The sequence below is a fragment of the Colletes latitarsis genome, chromosome 2 (assembly GCF_051014445.1).
Source record: "Colletes latitarsis isolate SP2378_abdomen chromosome 2, iyColLati1, whole genome shotgun sequence".
NCBI lineage: Eukaryota > Metazoa > Arthropoda > Insecta > Hymenoptera > Colletidae > Colletes > Colletes latitarsis.
In genome coordinates, this window is record NC_135135.1 from 14,777,557 (window position 1) to 14,799,338 (window position 21,782).

The following is a 21,782-nucleotide window of genomic DNA, read 5'->3' on the forward strand; positions in this document are numbered from 1 at the left end:
GCTCGAAAACGGAGTGTTACTCCAAAAAATTGTATTCTTCATTTTCGATTATCTTCTTCATGTAAAATTATTCCAGCTCGATAGTTCTACGCTTTGAGGGACACCCTGTAGAGAGATTACGATTACTTTCTCTTTAATAATGCAATTTGTCGTTTAGCAAGGCACCTTATATCACATTTACTTTGGAATACGTACACTTACTATCAAAGTGTCAATAATAAATAGTTAAATATTATTATACGAATACAAAGCGTGACAAAAGCCAGTTAACCACTACTATTATAGTAATTATAGTCGTGTACGCTCTGCTGTTTTCTATTTTGTACTCTTGCAGTAAACTAGCGGAGGAAAATAAGTTTCAGTTTCATCTCGGTTTCCTATTATTTTCTCATAGCCTATCAATTACAAGTGTCGTAACCACACTGTAAATGTTTTGCAACGTTAGTTTCAAAATACGAGAAACATACAAATGTTATTTAAGAGATTAGCCAATGTTTGCCCCACGCTATATTTTAAAAACTTCAATATAACTTGAAGATATTCCTGATGCTTAACGTCTTAGAAATTAACAATTAATATTCCATTTCCAACACTTACTAGTTAGTTATATCAATAACAATACATATAATAGTAAATAACTACAATAATGGCATATTTTGTTCGATACTAGCTATGGGTTGTTTCTAACGAAATATAAAAATATATAGGAACTCTTTCCCTTGATCATTCATAACGTACACTGTCTCCCGGATAACTGATCGAATAAACACAAACAGGTTCGATTATCCTTAAAATATTGTAGTTTCTTCATCTTTGGTACCTGAAAAATAAGTGACAAATAATTAGATTTTGTTTCTTAAAGCACAGTAACTCGAGTAAGAATCATAACATTTAGTTACCATTTTTCGCCAACAGCAAATAGATTTCTTAAAATATTTTGTACTTTTCAAAGTCCATCGGAGCTAAATAGTCTCGCTGCAGTTGAGCCGCCATTGGCGCAGTTATTCTACTATCGACATTAATGTGTAACTCCTCTTTTTCCATACTGATCCTAAACGTTGGCACATTTTCTTTGTTCTTCCTAGACGAGCGATTCGAATTTTTCAATCGAGTTTGTTTCATCGAAACAATTTCTTTCGTCTGCTCACCGACGAAACGCATTTGGCTGCAGATATTATTATTTTGGTCCTGCATTGGCAACTGAAATTCACCCATCAAGCTTGTCCTAAATCTTTTTAAAATAAGTTTCTTCGTCGGCAATTCGACCGAGAAGGACGAGGAATTGGAAACTTTCTTGCGAATGTTTTCCACGCCATTTTCAGACGTCGTCTTTTCTATGCTTTCCTTGGTCGAGAAAGCAATCTTTATAGTCTGCTTCGCCTTCTTCTTCGATATGTCGTTAGTTTTGTTTGCCAACTTCGATGGGCAGGATCCCTTCAGGTAGGATTTCCGTCGGTGATTGCTGAGTAAATTTATCAACGGTATATTCTCTATGTCGATGCTGGTGTAAGTAATCGAATACTTTAGGTTTACATTTGACTTCACTTCTATATCTTTGCTAGCAGGCATTATTCTCGCTAAGTTTGTCTTCGATCGCAAATTGTACGAATTTTCATTCGGTTTATCGATAGCTTTGGTGACATTCCGATCGATCGATGCTACTGTTTCAGTGGTTATCTTGTATTTGGTTCGCGACGTGATCGCGTGCGTTCTTTTCTCCGGATGCAATTGCTCGCAATGGATATAATAATCTCCTTTGGTGAAAAACATCATCTCTGCAAAAACGAACAGGATACTTTCAAATTCATTTTTCGAGCAAACTTTTTTTTGTGGGTGGCAGTACATTTTACTGCCCTTTTGGAATTTTTTATGGTACCCTCTCTTATTATTCTACTTATTATTAAGATAATGATTACGTTTTCAAAATTTAAAATTCTCTCAGTTAAACAGTAATATTTTAATATTTAACCATTATGTTCCCTCTAAATTGTAATTTATCGTTTAATTAAACTGAAATCCAAACAAAGAAAATTTCAACGCGGTAATCGATTAATTTAACGCTTACAAAAATGGAAATTTGCCCGCAGCTATTCAAAATGGTATCAATGATTATTTGCCTATTTCAAATTGTATATTCTACGTATGCCATTGGTATTATAACAATTTGTGCCAATATTTTTGTTTAGCACTGTGTATATTAACATTGTGTTAGATTAAAAGATTATTATTTTTTAATTATAGCCGTATCATTATTTATTTTCGACGGCGAATTCGATACTGCTCAGCCAAGTATGGCACGGCGGCTTTGTCTTTTGAAACGGAAAACAGTCACAATGCGAGGCACGCGGCACGCGGCATAGATCAAACATATTGTTTTACATCATTGCATGCGTCTCATTTAACCTTATTTAGCATTTCAGTAATTGTCATTACAAACTGACATGAACCGAATGCTCTTGGTTGTTTATTAGGGGTATACAGTACAGTGTTACAAAAAAAAATAGGTACACATTAACATTTCCATTCTTGAAATTAGGAATAATCTGTTGTTATTAGTAATTTTAATTTTTCTTCGTTTCCTGAATCAACGATAATTAATGCAATACAAATTAATTACCGTGTTAACTACATCATTTTGCAATTCCATTCAATTAACAAATCCACTTAATTTCGTCTCGTTGCCAGTACGAATTGAAACCACTTACACAAATGAAGTTCATTCCATTCGACCGATTTCACAACCTGTGCAATTTTGGAGCGGAAATGCATAGGAGCTGGTGAAATTTGAGGTCAGGATCAAATAATAACGCGAAATGATATTTCGTATTAATAGATTTTCCTAGTATTGTTCGCAATGTATGACATCGTAATATGTATTTAACATTTGGAGGATGTAAATGATAAATTGTATAGCCGAGCATCGTATAACATATAATTTTCAAATAATTAATAGAGACATAAAATACAGTAACTGTAGACTCGAAGAGAATTTCAGATACTCGAATAATATCTGTGCACACCTGTTAATCGTAAATAAGCGTTCGGTTATCATCGCATGAGAGGTCGTTGATAATTGGTCCATTATATGTAGGTGGTGAAATGAAATCAAAAGACGAGTTTGATACTTAATCATCAGCTTATTATGACAGAGTATTCCAGACGAAAGCGTGGCGCGCAACGGGAACAGAAAAGCAACAAAGAAAACGTGGCTCGGCTAATTCTCGATTCTCTGGATCGTTTAGTCTGTTTAGACCTAACCCAAATAATCGTATCAGTCTCCGAAATAAGAGACGGAGCCTTCGGTATTGATTAAAGCCCTCCACAGTCTTTTCTAACTTTGTTCGAGTTCAGAATTTTTTTAAACTCGTGAATACAGACGATGTTTAAGAAGAAACGAATAATGTTTTTCTCCGTTACAGAAGATAATTTTTAAACGATATATCGAAGTTCTTGAACATTCTGACTAAAAACTGTGATGAAAATATCGTTGGAAAATGTAAAAATTTAAATAAAACTCTGCCAACGCGTATAATATTAATGAAACGTAAGCTGTGCAAATATGCAAATGAAAGAATTCGAGCAGTCCATTATTGCGTTCTACATTTTGCATTAATATTTAAATAATGTTTACTTACTGCAACATCTGTACACGTGCAATTTCAAATGGATCCTCTCCTCGTGGCGCTTTACGTTGTATTGTCGATTGCTTGTATAGTGACAAGAGGAGCAGGTGTAAATAATCTTCGGTTTTTTTGGTGGAGGTTCCTTTGATTTGAGAACATCGTCATATTTATTTCTGTAACTGCGTAATAATTACTGTCGACGCGCAGTACGTATAAGTTAAAATTTCGAGGACTTTATAAACACGCTTCACTGGTCAGTTAAATTTCAAATAAACAAATATTTTTGCAGCCACAGGAGCAATTTCCATTAAACGCGTTCCACGATACACAAAAATTTGCTCACTTTGGAAATTTATTCGATAGCCAATTCGTACGAAATTTTTAAATCGACTCTACCAAAAGACCGATCGTAGCAAAGCGATTAAAATTGAATATTTAGCAAATATGATTCTATTCCACTTCCAAGATAGAAATTTAGTAATCACGTGTGCTTCAAAAAATTTCCATCAAAGGTATGACAGATTTTCTCTCGCTGGATAATATTTACAAAATTTAAAACAGCACAGAATTTATTTTTCGTTTTTGCAGGCACGGGTGCAATTTCCATTAAACACTTGAATTTTACGAAATTACGCAATTGAATACATCAACTTCTCGCGATTTGAAAATTTGCTCACTTCGAAAACCTATGCAGCAGCGAGTTTTAAATGAAATTTTTAAATCTGTTCCGTGCCAAACGATAAAATCAGTTATTTTGCAAATACCAATTTATTACCCTTTTCGTATAGAAATGTATAGAACTTTGAACAATTTTCTTATTGCCAGAACAAAGCCATCTTTTTAACCATTCTTTTATAACATTTGTGTTTTCACTTTGAAGAAATGAATTGTCATCGACAATAGAAATAGTTCTCACAATAAACTTGCACACTTTCAACAAAATCCTTTGCACGATTTCCTTTGTTTAATACAGGTTGCTGGATATGAGCAACAATAGAAATTAAGTAATTCAAGGAACTTGTCACGAAATGGTCACAATTTTCACATATTGTCAAAAGAATTAATTATTCCGTGGACATAGAATTTATCGTATATAAGCAAGGATAGAAATTGAATTGTCACGATTTTTGTCTATTTTAGAAAAGTAAATAGAAACGTAATAATGGTTCTTACGAGGTTTTTACAGCCGTGCTCGTGTTTTTTGATTTCATATTACAAACTGAAAATTCGTCAAGTTGACCTGGTTTGCCAATTACGTTTTCGTTATTTTATTGTCACTCGAGGTCCCAAACGACGTCTCACGCACGCGAACCGATGACGAACTGAGGCCGCACGTAACGGAGTTCAAAGGGAAGGATCACGTTTGACACCAACGAAACCGAGCGCACGTGTATGGTTAGAAGGGGCTTTCACCCATCCCCTAGCGTTCTTCGCGGCTTGTTTGACTCACAAATATACCACTTATAACGAGTTCGTTGTTTCTAATGCCTTCATAAAATGAAAATCAAAACGCCCCTTTTCCGACAACACTATATTATTAACAATCTCTATAGTTTTTCCTTTTATAGCGCGAAGTTCTTTGTTTTGGAGAGGATTACTGTCTTATTTAGAACGGATACTTTTTAGTAAATATAATTATTACGCAAGTTATTTTAAAAGTCGTACAATGTATATTTTAGGAGAAAGTCCATTGTGAAAAAATCCTCCGTTTTTGAGTTAGTCGTTTCTTATTGATAATCCTGTAGTTGCGATTTGTTTTATTCGTAGTATTCACAGGTTTGCTTAAGGGAAGAGTATAACATCGAATCATCGTGTCGATTTATACGTTTTACCATGTTGAAGTAATGTTTATTTTAAAAATTCTACGTTCGAATATTTTTCTAGTTCTTTTTACAGACAATGTTTCATTTGTTTAAGCATTAAACGTTTGATTCGATAGTGCTCGAATATTTTCGTAACCCAATGCATATAATTGGAATGGACACAGACTCGAAATTGCTTTCAACCATGGTTACTATGTATTGGAATCGTTGTGATTGGACGCGATGTTTATAGATTCGGAATACTTCAAAACTTTTCCATGTCGAATGATTTCATTTCATTTATTGTGATATATTGCGTTCAATTACGTAAAAGTTATATCTTGCTGGTATTGCTGACAACTTATTTTTGGGCACAGAACGATACGTATTTTGTCATCTAGATTTTACAGGTTAGTTCACCAGAAATGGAACGTCATATATTTTTTGTTATTAAAATGAGTAAGTACAAAAGAAATTCGAAATAAAAATTAATTAATTTCATAGGAAATTTTCAGCGTTGATTTGTTATGACTCTATTTGGTTTGGAGTTCGTACGAGTTATCATGGATGAATGTTAAATTTAACAATAATCAGATTTATATTATAAGTTATAGACTGTCTTTGAAATCGCAATTACAGTCAGTCATATAACAATGTCACTTATTCTGGTCTGGACAGCAACATTTAGAGGAAAATAATTTGTGAGTTGATCGTCTTTATCTCTTCTCCGAATGAGGCAAGCACGTATTTACTAACAGGATCGTGATAAGACAGCTATAGAAAGAGGCACGTGCCTCTGACAGGTGTTTCTAAAGTTAAAAACAAAATTCAGTTCACTAATTCAACACTTTGTCGTTCGTATAATTCGTGTAAATACTTTGCATAGGTTGGGAAAACTGGATTTACTTATTACTCGCGATCAAAATGAAACACTACTGTTCTAAAATATTTAATTCTATGTCTGATGTAATGAAAATTAATTTTTGTTTACTATAAGATCGTAGACGCGCCTTTAACTCCTTTAAAGTAATAATTAAACTTTTACTCTTTGTAAGAAAGGTAGGAAATGTGTGCGTACGAAAAAATTTGAGTCTTTTATTTAAGATATCCTTTCTTGTTTTGAATTTTAAATAATTTATGGTCAGACCTTAATAGCAGTAATTATTTATTCACGCTGATCGCATTTACGATAATACCGAATTTTCGATACGTCCGTAATGCACATTCCCGAAACACTTTCAATGTCGTACGGTGAGGCGACGCTATGCATTTTAAGCGGCACCTATCTGCCAAGAAGTTGCTGAAAACGAATTTCGATAGGACAACACGACATTCGAATAATAATCAGCGTTAATTGCAAACGTGCGTAATGGTCTCCTGGTTGCATAATGCGCCAGCGAGCATTCCGCCGGCGTGTTTCTTGCGAGTCGTAAATGGATCCAGTTTATTTTTATTGTTCTTCAAACGATACAATAAAAGTGTCCCCAAGCATAGCGATTCGAAGGCTTACTTCCCACCAAAACTTTCATTCGAACCAGATCTGTTTCTAAACGAAAACCAATTCCATTAAAAAAGTATTTTTTCGCCGTTACGAGCAATATTGAACGTATTTGAAACATTTTCAATTTGGAGGAGATTGAAAAATTTTTTACGCATTTTTTGAGCGATGGCTACTACAGCAACCACAGGTTATTGAAAAATCTACACGTAAAAATGCATTTATAAAATTTGATACCTTTAGTTGTACATGGAATGTATACTTTCTACACACGTAGTAATTGACGTATCATTTTATGCTTCCAACGAGACGGAACAAAGATTATTTTTCAGTAAAGAAGTATGATATAAGAAAAATTCTTAATCTCATATTAACCAAATATTCGTGCCACGAATATTCCTTTTATGAACTATGTTAATGAAAATCATGTAATCACGTAGTTTATACGAGGCCAGCTGTAAAGTTTTGGAGTGTTTTGCTTATAAGATGGGCTGGTTAAACTATGATTAACGTGTTTCTTCGATATGAGCAACACAGTCTAGTTGTAACATTAAAAAGTGTTGAACGATTAGTCGCGTTAACGGACAATGTACAGCCTGCGTGTAATATTTCTTTAAAAGGAGGGTCAAGTATATAAGGCAGATTTCTATGAACGAAGCAAAAAGGCTTCCATCTTCTCTGTGTGTCGAGGCATGCATTTAACCCCGTAAGTTTCGCGACTTAGCAGCGACGCGGCGTCCATAAACCAGCTGCAAGTAGAACAAGACCGAGTCGCCGATGTAAGGTGTAAGTTGTACCTGGACAAGTACGTATCGTGCGTTGTACCCGTCCCGCTCGTAAAAAGCATGTTGCTCGATCTCGAGAGAAATAGTCCTGGGGAAGCGAACTCTGCAACCGGCCACTGAACCCACGACCTCGGGAGTCAAATACACCTCGAAGACGCGACTCGAGTCTCCAAGACGTATTCTACTCGTAAAAACTGGACCCTGAAGCAGCCTTGTCGGGTACAGCCATCCATGGCAGCTCGGAATCATGGATCTCGTGAAATTTCAACGACTGCACCGAGCTTGCAACTGACGCTAAATTTCATTGACGCTCGTCTCTGCCTTTCCACACTGATTTCCCCTGCATGTCTATCTTGCAAATGATAGCTGTTTGTGAATATTACATTGAGAAATCTGGCATTTACAGAGGCTGTTGGTTGTAACCGGTGTGTCCCTCTCGATCATCTTTCTTTCTTCCACTTAAAATTAACACGTTGACTGCTGGCTTTCCATGTCCTCCATATTCGTTCAAATTCTAGTGTGAAGTATAGAAATATCGTTAAATATTTTACATTATAAAAATACTATGAAAAATTAACGAACGCAACATCTGAAGGATTCATTAAACGACGTGAATTCACAGTATTTGAAATTGTGTTTATTATTTGTATCTTAGAATGAACTTTGTTTTGGTATGTGCATGGTTAACATTAATATCACACGGTTTACTCGTGGCAGCTTTTGCTGGGTTCAGAGTTTCTCGATAGCAATTTCATAGACTTCCGTTAGGTTACAGAACGTGATAGTTCATCTGTAATTTCGTTTTGATGAGACCGGCTGTTTTGCAGCGATAGGTAGTTGCGTTTCTTGTTTTCTTTTTATGCCTGTGATCGTATTCAGTGTATTATTAAGTTGAAAATACATCGTGATAGTTCGAACGATTCAAGACAGATTTGGATCTTGGTGGAATGTAAAATAGAATCCTGATTTTATGAAGTAACAAGTCAAGATTAAAGTCGAAAAATATTTTAAGGAATGATATGTTGCTGTTTAATTCTTTTCTACCATATTTTATACAGTAGAGTACCTGGAACAGGTCAGGTGAACTTGCAACTCGTAGGAAAATGTAATGGTACTTTCATGACCGTATTTTAGAATTAAAATTTTCTCATATCTCTTAGGAATATATCCATGGTTCAGAATCTACCATAGCTGTTTCGGACCTTTGGGATTATGCCACAAAACCTTCTATCGCTTTTCCAACGAATCTGCGCACAAAATTCATACAAAATGTATGAAATATGATACATTAAATATTGATGACGTCGTGTTGAGGTTGAGGTTTCAAGATTTTTCTTACCTGTTCGTAAATAATTCATATGGAGCAAGAGTTGCAGTTACGAGTATAAATGTTCATTTTTAGAAACAAATTTAGGATTGTTTATTTTCGTGTTCCGAGTTATATACACTCGCATCAATGTTCTGTCGATACGAGTGCCTCAAAATATTGACACTCTCTATTTGTTCCGGAAACGAATAACCAGTTTCATATTTGGTTTCGCGTTTATAGACTATTAGAAATTGGCAAATGATGAATCCTCGGGTTCTGTGACGTGTACAAAGTGGATTTAAGCGGACGAGTATGTTTAATCCATTTTTCACCGAAATTATGATTTAAATATTAAATTGTCGTACTCGTATATAGAAAGTCTCGAAGTTTCTTGTTCTAGCACTCTGTGGTGGACGGAGTGACGTTAAAAAATGAAGTCTTCCTAGGTTATTTCAACAGGGGGTCCTGAAGTCGGAGGGAATATTCATTCGCGTACGCGAATCGTTTCTAGTCGTTTTCCCAGTCGGCGTAGCAGAGGGACGGAAGCGGGCTCACCGCGGGAAAGAATTATTATGCGAAAAGTTCGTGCTCCTCGTTTCTTCCCTGATGGACGATTAAAACTTCCACCGTCGAATTTACAAATTCCTTCGGGGCCCTCGCTGGCGGGGGCATTAGTTCGCCTCGCCTAGCGAACTTAACCGAGCCCTACCATCGCCAACCTCGAATTAGAATTTAAATCTGCGGAACGGTTCCCTCGTAATGGCTCGATTTCTTTCGTCACGGCAACGCGGATGGTTAACCGCCCCGGGACACTCCACGGCCCGTCTTCTTTTGCGTTAGCGCGTACGTGCTGGCAAATTGCGAATTTAGATCCACTCCATAATTGGACCTGGCATCGGCGCTAATTCCGCGGTAGGTCGAGGCGTTAAGAAAATTTCGGTGGTAACGGCTCGGTAAACTCCGTGTGTCAACATGGAAATATTTAAGCTGCTTACCGTTCGACTGGTTCGGACAGGAGTAATTGGTTTATTGGAGAATTTATTAATAACAGCGAATATGGCGCGGGGGAGAGTTTCTGGTCGAGGAAACAAGGCCACGCATTATACAACCCCCCTCGTTTTGTACACACGATTGGCAGGAGAATACTGTTACGACATTTCGCAAATATTGAATAAAATGTGTCTCTAATATTCGTAATCACGATCATAAAATGAAATATCTCGTAAAATAATGTTGAACTAGAGAGGTAGATTTACGAACAAAAAGTTATCTGTTAGTAAATAAAATTCTAGGCGGTATTTTCCAAACCAGCGTGTAATAATTCCGGTTATTATTTTGACGATAGCTGTCTAAGCAACGCTTAAGAAAATCATCCTTACTTACATTTTCATGTACGGGATGAATAGCTTCTGCCACACGAGAATCTAAAGCTGGTTCGTGCCGGTAAGTGTGCCACTTGCTTCAGCTTTTCTCCACTTACATCAGCTAGATTCTGCTAGATATTCTCGGAGGAGAATCTTCATGCCTCGGCTGTTTGTCATTCGAACATTCACGCGAATACATTGCCTGTATTACTTTCCTCTTATCAGCTACGTGTGCACACTTATTCTTAATTCCTCGTCCAAAGAAACCACATTTTCTTTTAACGGTTTTATTCTCTCAATATTTATATGCATTATAATATTTTACTTTTACGTAGATAATTCTATAGAATAAAAATTATTGGTTCATTGAAAATTCGAAAAGACGATTGGTTCTCCATGATCCATGGTGTGTAAATATATGGTGTGATACTCTGAATTTCACAAGTCGGAGAAATCGTGTGTGGTATGAACATAAGGGGTATCTAGCTCCCATTGCATTTATAGCTTGGGAAAGCTGAAATAGAAAAATTTTACAATGTTGATTCGGACGTGGTGCAAATACTCGATGGCTTGCTCTTTCACCTGATCTATAACACTGGACTCGTATCCCTGGGAAATTGTGAAAGTACTGTTAAAGAAGCGGAAAACTCGTTTTCCACAAATTGTTTTGTACACTATTCAACTCAGCGTCGTAAGTTACACAAAAGCATGAATTTTCATAGTTAACTAACTTTTGCCACAGTGCTCCCCTTAATTCGTGCCTGATAACAGCTTATTATTAAAATTTGGCAATGTGTAACACCAAGATATATACGAACCGTTTATTTAATAGTAATTACCAAGGGTTACGAAGGTTCGATAAAAAAAATAGCGGTGTTAGTCTCTGTGTTGGACATTCCGCGTAAGATTCGAATTCGAATTGGTTCGGAACGCGCGTCAGCGGCGGACGCATGCGCGTTGTCCCATTTCGTTGCGTTCGGGAGGGTTCGTGACTCGTCGGGGGGTCGCGGTTCGGAGTGGGGATGCGTCGGTCCGAGAGGGAAAGATAGCGTAGTCGCGGTCCGTTGTCGGAGCCGTGAGGTGAGACGTGAGAGAGGGTGTCTAGTCCGCGTGTCGTTGACAGCAGCGGCGACCAGCAGGCCGAGTCAAGCGACGCTCGACAGTCGAAGCCGGCCTCTCGGCGTACGAGTATCGAAAGAATCGCGAGAGTTCGATGTTTCTCGCGGCGTGAACTTTAAGTCACCTGTCAACGACGCGTCGCGTATCACCGGCTCGCGGGACGTTCTCATGCGGGTTTTTTTCCTCCAGTGCGCCGTGGTTAAGAACACGAAGAGGTTTTCACCCCGTTTGGTGCGGTACAACCGTGTGTATCCGTTCGCCGACACGTTTCCGTTCGCGTGTGACCAGTGTGCAGAAGTGTGTGAATGCTACGGCGAAAGCGTTGCCCGTCAAGATTACTGCGAGGACGTTCCCCCTGGCCGATTAACTGTTAGGTAAGTCGATTCTATTCGTTGCCAACACGTATTGCGACGTCCCTCGTGGCCGCTGCTATCGTCGACGTACCAACGTTATCGTCCTCTGTTTAATTTCGCGTTTTGGAGCAACCGCGTGACATCTCGAAGCTGTCGATCGAAGAAAACAATGTTCGTCATCTCGTATTTATCGTCGAGTCTTGTGTATATTTATGAAACAGCGGACACGTAACCGGACGTGAAAGACACGAGAATAGCAGACGTGCTCCGTAATATTTCGAGGGACGATGACCCGTGCTCCGAGTCATCTTTGATCGTTAGGATTGAAGTTTCCCCGAAATTGACGCACGACCTTGGCGTCTTAGTTCCCTTTTCTTCCGCATGGTCGTGTTAATGGAGCGGTTTGTTATTCTTCGGGTTTTAATCGGTCTTAACGGGGGTGGGATAATTCGCTCGCTACCGAATAACCTAGTTATATCACTCGAATGATAAGGCACGCTATGCCGTGACCCACATAAACAGGTGTACAGGTGTAGACGTTATGCGTTATGCATCAGGATCCTTTTAAATTTGTCGCGTAACGCGTCGTTTCGGGTGTTCAACCTCGCGAAAAATCGACGCAACGATCTACCCGGCTGTTTATCTTCGAACCCAGGTACGTGCAAGCGCGAGCTCGTGCTTGATCGTTAAGAAGATAACGTTGGGAATTCCAATAGCTTGCTGTACGAACGCGCCCGGTATCTGGTGACAAACGGTGCATTGTCCGAATGTAAGCTAAGACCAGGTGATTACACACTCTCTTGTTTCCTATATAACGAGCATTTGCGTGCTGCGAGTTACAAACCTTCCCTCAGTTCACTGGCACGAGGTTCTTTTAACATTTTAACCCTTTTCACTCGCGAGCCACCTTCAACGAGAAGAGCATTCTGTTCTCTAAAATTTGGAGTCATCTCTAACCAACGATGGATTTTGGAGCATTCTTAACATTCTCTATCAGTAATATATAGCAGATTAGAATAGTTAAAAATAAATATTCCAAGTAGTTTTGTAAAGTCTTTAAATGCACCTATATTGGAATCTCTCGTTTTTCAATCGTCAAAGATTGAAACGTGAAATTTTGTGAATCCATTTTTGTTTCAATCGTAAAGGTAGTGTCACTGTTTAAACCAAGCTTCATGGGAATTTTCTGGCCGTTTTATGACGCTTTTTGCTCGTCCACCGACTCTCCCTTTTGATATAGCCTCGCTCGGCTTTGGTTCGTGTTATTCGCTGGATGATTTGAATTCATTTCGCGTGATGTCGCAGACGTGAGCAGAGAATATACCATGCCCTGCGTACATTTCGCGTCTAGGAAGTGGCACCGATGTTTATTCTCGGGTTTCTTCTCTTTCTTTTTTTTTTATCGCGACAATTTATTCGCGAGTTTGGTAATTCAGAACCGTCAACACGTATGACGGTCGCAAGTGCAATATCTTATCAACGGTGCATGCACAGACCCTGTCTAATAACTTTTCGTTATCTTTCGTGGAATTTGTGTGTTTAATCGACGCAAACGCTCTCGTTCCTGCTACACGCACATTGTTTATGGCATTGTACATATTTTTGAACGGATCTCCGTTGTTTGAATTTTGGAGAACGTACGCGTAAACAATTTTTTTGTCGTGTGCACCGTGTAGCTTTTTCCTTTTTGAAAGTAAAATATTATTAAACTTTGGTCGTCGTGCCCCTTGCATCAGAACAGACTGATACTGCATACAAAATACTCTTCAAACATTTGTAACTGGGTATGTAAGTAACGTTTCGAGATAACGTTCGCAGAAACGTGTCTGTCTTCAAAATAAGAACGAATTTCATGCTCGAACTAATTATAACTCTACAAAGCAGAGTGTGTCTGCAGCCCTGTTCTAAGTGAGTTTGTAGAAAATTAGTAAGGGAAATTGTTACACGGTTGATATACTGTTTCAAGAAATGCACCAAGATGCACCTGCAAAATTGTAAATTTTGATTATGGTTCAAAAACGGTATATTGCTTGATACAAACCGATTTTTTATTTTGTATATAAAAACAGATCATGGCAAAGTACTGGCTAGCAAGAAGCTAGGAACCCTTCGTATTATTAATTCTACGAATGTTGCAGCAATTAGGTTCTAATAATATCTGCATGTACGCGAACGTCTACATATTATTATAATTATTACGACTTCCTAGATTTTTACCCCCCAGGATTAGTCGGGCTTTGCCTGTTTGCCAGTCATAGTTCTTGTTGCAGCATGCAACGACATTGTAATTATATGGTAATTTATCTCGTGCTTTCGTTCTTGTTGCTTTTTATTAAGTGCGTTCTACGGCGTAAGTCACGCGTCGCTGTAAACACGTACTTAACTAGCGTTTTCTTTTCAACCCTTAAGTGCTGATTCTGGTCTAGGATCGATCAAAAAATCGATGCAGGTGTTCTGAATACTTTAATGCCTCCTCTTCGACAATTATCCTCTTCGTTTAACCAATTTTATACGCAGATCTCGATTTTAAAAATGTATAACTCATGTGAACAATCTAATCTGAACTACGCGACGAAAGGCAGTTGTCCGGTCTGCGGTAATTGAATTTAAAATATGCAAATACATCAAAGCAGCGGAACCTCGTAGCTAAACACATCGCGTTCATCGTATATCATTAGTCGTGTTATCGTTGTACGCGTTGATTATCTTAAGCACGCTTGTCGCATTCGTAAACAAAATTTAATGCTTGGCAAGATTGATTCGTCGGAACGGTCCGTAATTCATCGAAGCAACAAAAATATCGCTGATTTCTCCGCTCCATTTAAATTACGGTATATTAAATCGTGTTCTTGACTAATGGTTTTCTTATGAGCGTAAAGATAAAAATTCATTAACACGGTAATTTCAGTAATTACAGCTTGTACAGTGTATCAGAGGCGCGTACGCGTTAATCTGCAAAAAACGTAATTTCTCATTTTCGCCGCGAAATTGATTCGACTTAAGTTTTTAGTTCTCTTAATTACGCGAAACACCGAATTCGTTTTCCGGTATTTTTAAATCCATGGCCTTCCGTTTCACGATTTCGTTTCAACGTTAAACTATTCTGTTCTTCTTTGATCCACTGATCGTTTCTATTGTAATTCACATTTTGAGATATTAGTTTTCCTGTAACATTCAATTTCTATATTCTCTAAAATATTTACGTTCCTATGAAAATATTTCTCCATCGAATTTCAACTGGATATAATGAAACAAAATGTATCGAACCGGTAAAGGGTTGATAAATTCACGAGCTGTCGCGTGCAATGTTGCAGTAGGTGTTTATAACGTTCAAGGTGTCGTCGAGTAGTTGAGAAATTTGCGAAACAAGGTCGTGAGATTATTTTGAAGGCCTACGTGCTCGAATCCACCTCTCCTCGCACCTTGGGTCTCACGTTCATGACCTACGAATGTGGGTGCTGGTATAAAGCGCCTATATCCTGTAATACCAGTGGAACAAGAAAGAATAGATAGGAGTTGACCGCAGTCGCTTGGAATGCTGCCGGCGTTCCTGCCGCATTAATGACGAGCAAACGTTACGTGCATTATTGCGGTACTTATTTCTTATCTGTCAGACCCGAGCTAGACAACTATAAATCCATCCCTTTCTCTCTTCCTCTTCTTTGTTATCGGTGTTCCACCGAAGCATACGTTATCGAACGGTTTTCCACTTCGGTACTCGAGTCTCTCTGTTGCTTTCGACTTAACTTTTTGGGAGGGACTAGCGCGTTTAAGCCCCGACGATGTTGTACATTCGCTTCAGCGATGTTTTACGCGAAGGAGAAAGACGATTTTATAAATTCAAATCGAGAAGGGACACGAGTATTTTCGCGTATCATAAGAATGTTTTTCTCCCCATAAATCGAAACGACAACACAGGCATTTTGTTGTTTTAACCGTTGGTTCGTGTTTGTTTTCGACGCTTCTTTACGCCGAGCAAAACATGGCACAGATATATTTAGCGCTCGTCATTATTCGTACCCCTCGGGTCTGGTTTTTATTAACAATGAATACTTCAATTGATGCGGCTTAAATTTTTCGGTAACATATACAATTCAAATTCGGCCCCCCGGCTTTATTCACCAGCTCGATACACCAGATATAGTGATTTCGTTTGAAATTGTTCGCCGTCGGCTACTCGCCAATCGCGGAGAGCAAACATTTTGTTATGCATCTAAAAAAAAAATAAAATAAAATAAAAATATTTCTGCGTCGGATTCGATTTTGCGATAAAAAATGACATGGTCGAATAATCTCTTTTCATCCGTACATGTATATTTGCTTCTGTCGCTATATTCAAACGGACCATCCGACCATTTAATTAATTCAAGTGGATTCGTCAGCGCGCCGGGTTAAAAGAACCGCAAGTGTCGCTGTAAGCTCGTACATTGAGTATAGATGGCGAATGCATCCGCACAGATTCATCGAATTGATTTTTTAATGATCGTGTTTATCAAAGATAGAAAAATTGTATTCGATTCGTATTAGCAGTCAATATATTTGATTCTTTTGTATGAAATTTTAATATCGTCAGAGGTTTACGTCACTTTTACCAAGGTGAAGCACGTTTGTGAAAATAGTCTCCACGATTCAGTTTCAATCACCCAATAAATGCAATTTAATTGTCGTCGAAAGTTTTACTCCCACGACGAGAGAAGTACCTCTGTCGACCGAAAGTATGAGACCACCTGGCTTATTGTTACCTTTTATAGCAGACAGACGTTAAATATTTATTTTATGATCGCAGTTTACTACCATACCATTTGTTAGCTCAGCGTCTTTAATACTTAGTAATTTTAGAGTTGTAGGTGTCGTTTATGTTTCTTACCAGATATTAAGAAAATAGAAACTCGAGACACCGGTGGTTCTACAGATTCAGAAAACATATCTTCATCTTTTTTTTTTCAACGATCAATTAAGAAAATTTACAAGAAGCATTTGTTTATCTCATGTAAAAATTTGGAGTCACCCACGGTTGTTTATATTTAGTTAGGGTCAGTGACCCATCAACGTACGCAGTTGACGGACGTCATTTCCTGAAATAAAATTGTCTATACTCGTTGCAATCGATTTTTTAGGTAAACTTTTTATTACGAGTCCTCGAGCAGACCTAATTTTACAACTTTCGTCAAACAGATTCTGTATTCGAAACGTAGCAATAGAATTATCTCAAATTATCTTGTACAATTTTTAAATTTTAAGTTATAATTTATTCTATTCAAAGTCCTCTATTGTATCTGGGAAACATAACTTCGTTCTCGCCCTATTTCAGTTCATCGGAATACTGGAAGTATCTTCGAGACTCGCGTTTACATCAATCATCCGACGTTTCCTTCACTTCTATTCCTGATATCGATCCCGACACTATTAACAATCATTTCCTCGACTCACTTTCTCGCGTTTCCGTCGATTCTAACGTAACAAACACATTCTTGAATTACGATAGTCGTTCTGTATTCACTCTTCAATCGATCACTCTGGAAGATCTATACAAAGTTCTCGAATATACTAAACTCGCGTCTTCTCGCCAGCATACTATCCATATCTTTCTGCTTAGACCGTCTATTGCACCTTTATAATAACTCACTATCGACAGGCACATTTTCCGTCCAATGGAATCTATTCTGTCGGTTATTATGCTTCTCGAGTCAACAAATTCTGACACGATACACACACTAACGATACATCGTTGCCTCTTTTCTTGGCCAAATTTTTCAAATAATTATATTCAAAACGTTCGACGCTCTGAACAATTAATTCTGAATTTTAACTTCCACCCCCGTAAGAAGTCTCGTGTTTTGGAAAGGCTTAGTATTATACTTTCCACAGCGTAAGCAGAAACAAGCTATAGTTGATAATAAACGAAGCACCAAGGAAAGTTCGATTAATTAATTTCCACGACGATGTATGAACTATGGTTGGGTTTGGGACGGGAAAAAAGCGAACGCGATGGGTCGATGCTCGACGTAATCAAGGAGTCGGCGACGGATTCCATTCAACTTCAGAAATGAAGCGCAATGCATCTTTAATTAAATCTCCGGGTACGTTCGCGTTCGGTGCTCGAAATTTATTCCGTGTATTTCAATCTCTGTTATACTCGACCCCAGTTCGTTCCTCTTTCCTCCCGCGGTCGTTTTTCCGTGTCGAGTTCTCCGTGTTCTCGGTACCCCGGTTTTTGTACGTCTAGAGCGTACGTCGTTTTCGTCTTTGGATTTTTTCCAGCTCGTGCCGCAAATTCTAAGCGACGTCGTCCCACGGACAGTCGAGGTTTCAAAGCGGATTCCCCGGCACGAGGTGTAACAACCTCGTTTTCTACTATTTTCATCCACGATATAGCTTAACTACGTACGTGTTCACCTGCTTGTAGCAGTTTGTTCTGATACAGGGTTGAGGGGTTCCCTCTGGTACACTCGGAATCTCTGCATGTTCGTTCTACTTCCGTTGAAAGTGATTTTCGGACGCTTTTCGTTATTAACCCTTTTACCGCTACATGAATACCACTTACGGTTATCAAAAAAACAGACATTCTTTTGCATCTCTTACAAAATGTTACGGAAATCACGATCCTCGATTTATATGAAACAAATACTGTATCTAAAATATTCCCATATTAAGTATATTCCATTTGCGTGTAATTGGAAACATGCACTGGACGGGATACAATGACTACAAATAATGCTGACAGCCGAACGTGTTAAACACGTTTTTCCTGAAACCGGTCTTTTTTAAACGCGTAGGTAATTTCTCTTGGAAAGAAGCCATATACAGAGTGTTCGGCCACCCATGGGAAAAATTTTAATAGAGGATTCTGGAGGTCAAAATAAGACGAAAATCAAGAATACCAATTTGTTGATGGAGGCTTCGTTAAAAAGTTATTAACAATTAAATTCAAAAATTTCAAATCGTTCTAGAAAAATTATTTTCGGTTGCGGGGGTCAATTACAATCATTTTTGGTGAATACATATACTTCCGAAATCCTATCCACTTTCGAGAAAAAAATTCGAGTAAGTGCTGAAAGTTTTGGGTGAAAAAAAAGACTTTCGAATCGTCTTGGAAAAATTATTTTTAGTTGCAGAAGTCAATTGCAAGCATTTTTGCTCAACAGACATACCCCCAAAATCCTACTCAGTTTCGAGAAAAAAATTCCTTACCGAAAATATAATTTCTGGCCAGAAATGTCTGCCCGAATTTTCATGCGAATCTTTAAAACGTCATAACTTCTGAACGGATTGGACGATTTTAATGTTTAAAAAAGCAAACTACGCGTATTTTGGTGGAGAATATGTACAAATCGCAAAAATATTCGAAGAGTTGGTCCTTGACCCCGCAAAATGAGAAAAACCCCATAAAAATGGTCCAATTTTCAAACAGCCATAACTCCTACAATTGTGAATATATTTCAATGAAACTTTTTTCTGAAGTAGGGCTCATGAGTACCTTCAGAAAAGTATTAGACAACTTTTCTGTAGGGCGTTAAACAAAATTACTAAAAATAAAAAACCGATTTCCAAGAAAAATCGACAGGGGGTAAGGTGCTGAAATTTTTCGGCGAAATTGAAAAGTTTCAAATCATTCTGGAAAAATTATTTTCGGTCGCTGGGGTCAATTACAATCATTTTTGGTTAATAGACATACTCCCGAAATTCTACGTATTTTCGAGAAAAAAATTCTTTACCGAAAATATACTGTGTGGCCGGAAATGTTTTTATAACTTTTTAACGAAGCCTCAATCAACAAATTAGTATCCTTGATTTTCGTCTTATTTTGGCCTCTAGAATCTGCTATTAAAATTTTTCTCAGGTGTGGCCGAACATCCTGTATATGCAATTGTTCTACGATGCTTATATTCCCTTAGAACGTCTTATACTGGCGTTCTACCACCCTCCGGTAGTTTCACGCGCGAACTATAGTAATAATAGCAGGAAAATGGAGGATCGTAGGTAACCGTTTGCACGTCCATAGTAAAATGTGGAGACGAAATCGGCAGAAAAGAGCATCGGTGGTGTATAAAGTGCGTTGGGCAGAGCATTTAAATTTTAAATGGTCGGTCGGCGTACCGTTGTACGCACACGCACACGTTGTGTCATCCGCTTCGGGTCGGATAGCTGTAATTCGCTGTTACCCCACGCCTCCTGATCGAACCGTCCTTTTTATCGTGCGATCGAATCCCAGAATGGGTAGATATTTGCACGACCGGATATCTCGTACAGTTTCGTCGTTCTCCCTCGGATATATTGCCCATGGATTATTAGAAGTCTGGCCCGGAATGATTGGTTATACGAAGCTCCATTTACCTCGCTGCTCCTTTTTTCCTTTCTCGATATTCGTCCTGCATCGGGAAGAATACGAGGAATCTCCTCGTTCGAAGAGTAATATCGAACACGTGCAATGATTCCGGAAGAGATTTTAAATTTGATTTATCCGTCGCGGCTGTTTGTGCAAGGTTTAGACCAACCGATTTTCGGGTATTTGCGTACATTAAAAAGTTTCTACCCCCGCGAAATCGCGACCCCCCGGGGACTCGGCGGAAATTAAAGGCACCCTCTGGCAAATCGTGACGTAATAACTCTTTGTCTTTTATCCTTGTTAATTTAAAAATGATGTACGCGAGTAGGAGAGAGTAGGAGTAAGAGTAGGGGAAATTTTATCGCAAAATTTGCGATAATCGGTACGATAGATATTAAATTGTCTCGTGTTACTTTTGACTCCAGTCTGCCCTAGATCTTACTTTTGTCTGTTGCATCGTGGTATCTATTTTTATTTCCTCCTCAGAACTCGAGACTTTTTCCGACGTTCCGATACCAGAGGAATTATTCGAAATTTCGCCAATTGTATTACCTGCGAGTTACAAACTAGTTATCTCTTTAACGAAGTAAATTGAAACGATAATTGAGCATAAAACCGAATTAACGTACGTTTTCCTTCCGTCGCCGTGGCCGTTTAGAAAGGTCCACGGTTATCCCCGCGACGCCATTGTATTCAAATTAGTTTAATAGGACGCATCGATCAAACGACAAATCCTAATTACGGATATCGCGGTCGGTATCTGGACGTTTCGTGCACGCGGAACAAACCGCCACTGTCCGAGGAAAAATTTCAATCTCGATTCACTGCACTCGTACACCCACGTGCATCGACGACGCCGGCCCATTAATTAACCTAAATGCAACCAGCTCTCGCAGTGGACACAACCGTCCCCTTTGTGTCCCCGACCGGTCTGTGCCGGTCGACATCGATCGACAGAATAAACGTCGCTTTCCACGACGGGCGTCGTACCGATCGATTTGTTCTTCGGTGTAAATGCGGCTTAACGGAGGTTGCTTACGGTTCTGAGCGAACTCCATCCGGTTGCATAGCGACTTGCAGGCAAACATGTGGTTAGACCGGTTGACTCAGACAGGTCGGTTTGGTTCTCCCCATTGGCCCTTTCTCCGTTCCTCTTTGCCTTCTCTTCGCGGGTTTGCTTCTCGTTCCATCCGACTCGATCTTCTCCCTCTAACTCCTGATCTATCGAGCGTATCTCGGCGGCATCCTCCCGCGGCATTATGCCGCTGCATATATTCGCATATACTATAACTGTACACAAGGTGCACACCGCGCATATATCGGGGGTTATAACCCGTATACGCGACGACAGTCGTTGAATGCTCTCGCCGCGATCGGATATTTGCCGTTTCCACAAAAAAAAAACGAACCTCTTGACAAGCTCTGCCCGCGTCTTCCGCGGAAACTCTGGGAATTTATAGGGTTTTCCAATAACGGCGACAGAACTTTCGGATCGTCCTATCCGCCATGTTTGTTATTCGAGTCAATTTGCACTCGTTAGTACTTTATTTGCGTGCCTGCAATGCCTTGTAGTAGCATTCAAACACCTGGAGGCAGTCGTGAT

At 38.8% G+C, this 21,782-nt stretch overlaps 2 protein-coding genes across 9 annotated transcripts in view; one reads left to right on the forward strand and one right to left on the reverse strand.

The window, feature by feature from the left end:
* Positions 1-927: 927 nt before the first annotated feature.
* LOC143348125 (uncharacterized) lies at positions 928-21,437 on the reverse strand. The gene is made up of 3 exons (XM_076778005.1): positions 21,219-21,437; positions 3,636-3,765; positions 928-1,775 (listed from the first exon to the last, which is right to left on the reverse strand). The coding sequence occupies exons 1-3, from the start codon at positions 21,435-21,437 to the stop codon at positions 928-930; spliced, it is 1,197 nt and encodes a 398-aa protein (XP_076634120.1).
* The window catches only part of Pgant9 (polypeptide N-acetylgalactosaminyltransferase 9), a 322,236-nt gene continuing 311,907 nt past the window's right edge, over positions 11,454-21,782 (forward strand). For all 8 annotated transcript variants that reach the window (XR_013081806.1, XM_076783691.1, XM_076783689.1 and 5 more), the window contains exon 1: positions 11,454-11,874. The gene's annotated coding sequence lies outside the window, so the exon portion shown is untranslated. The remainder of the gene's footprint in view (positions 11,875-21,782) is intronic.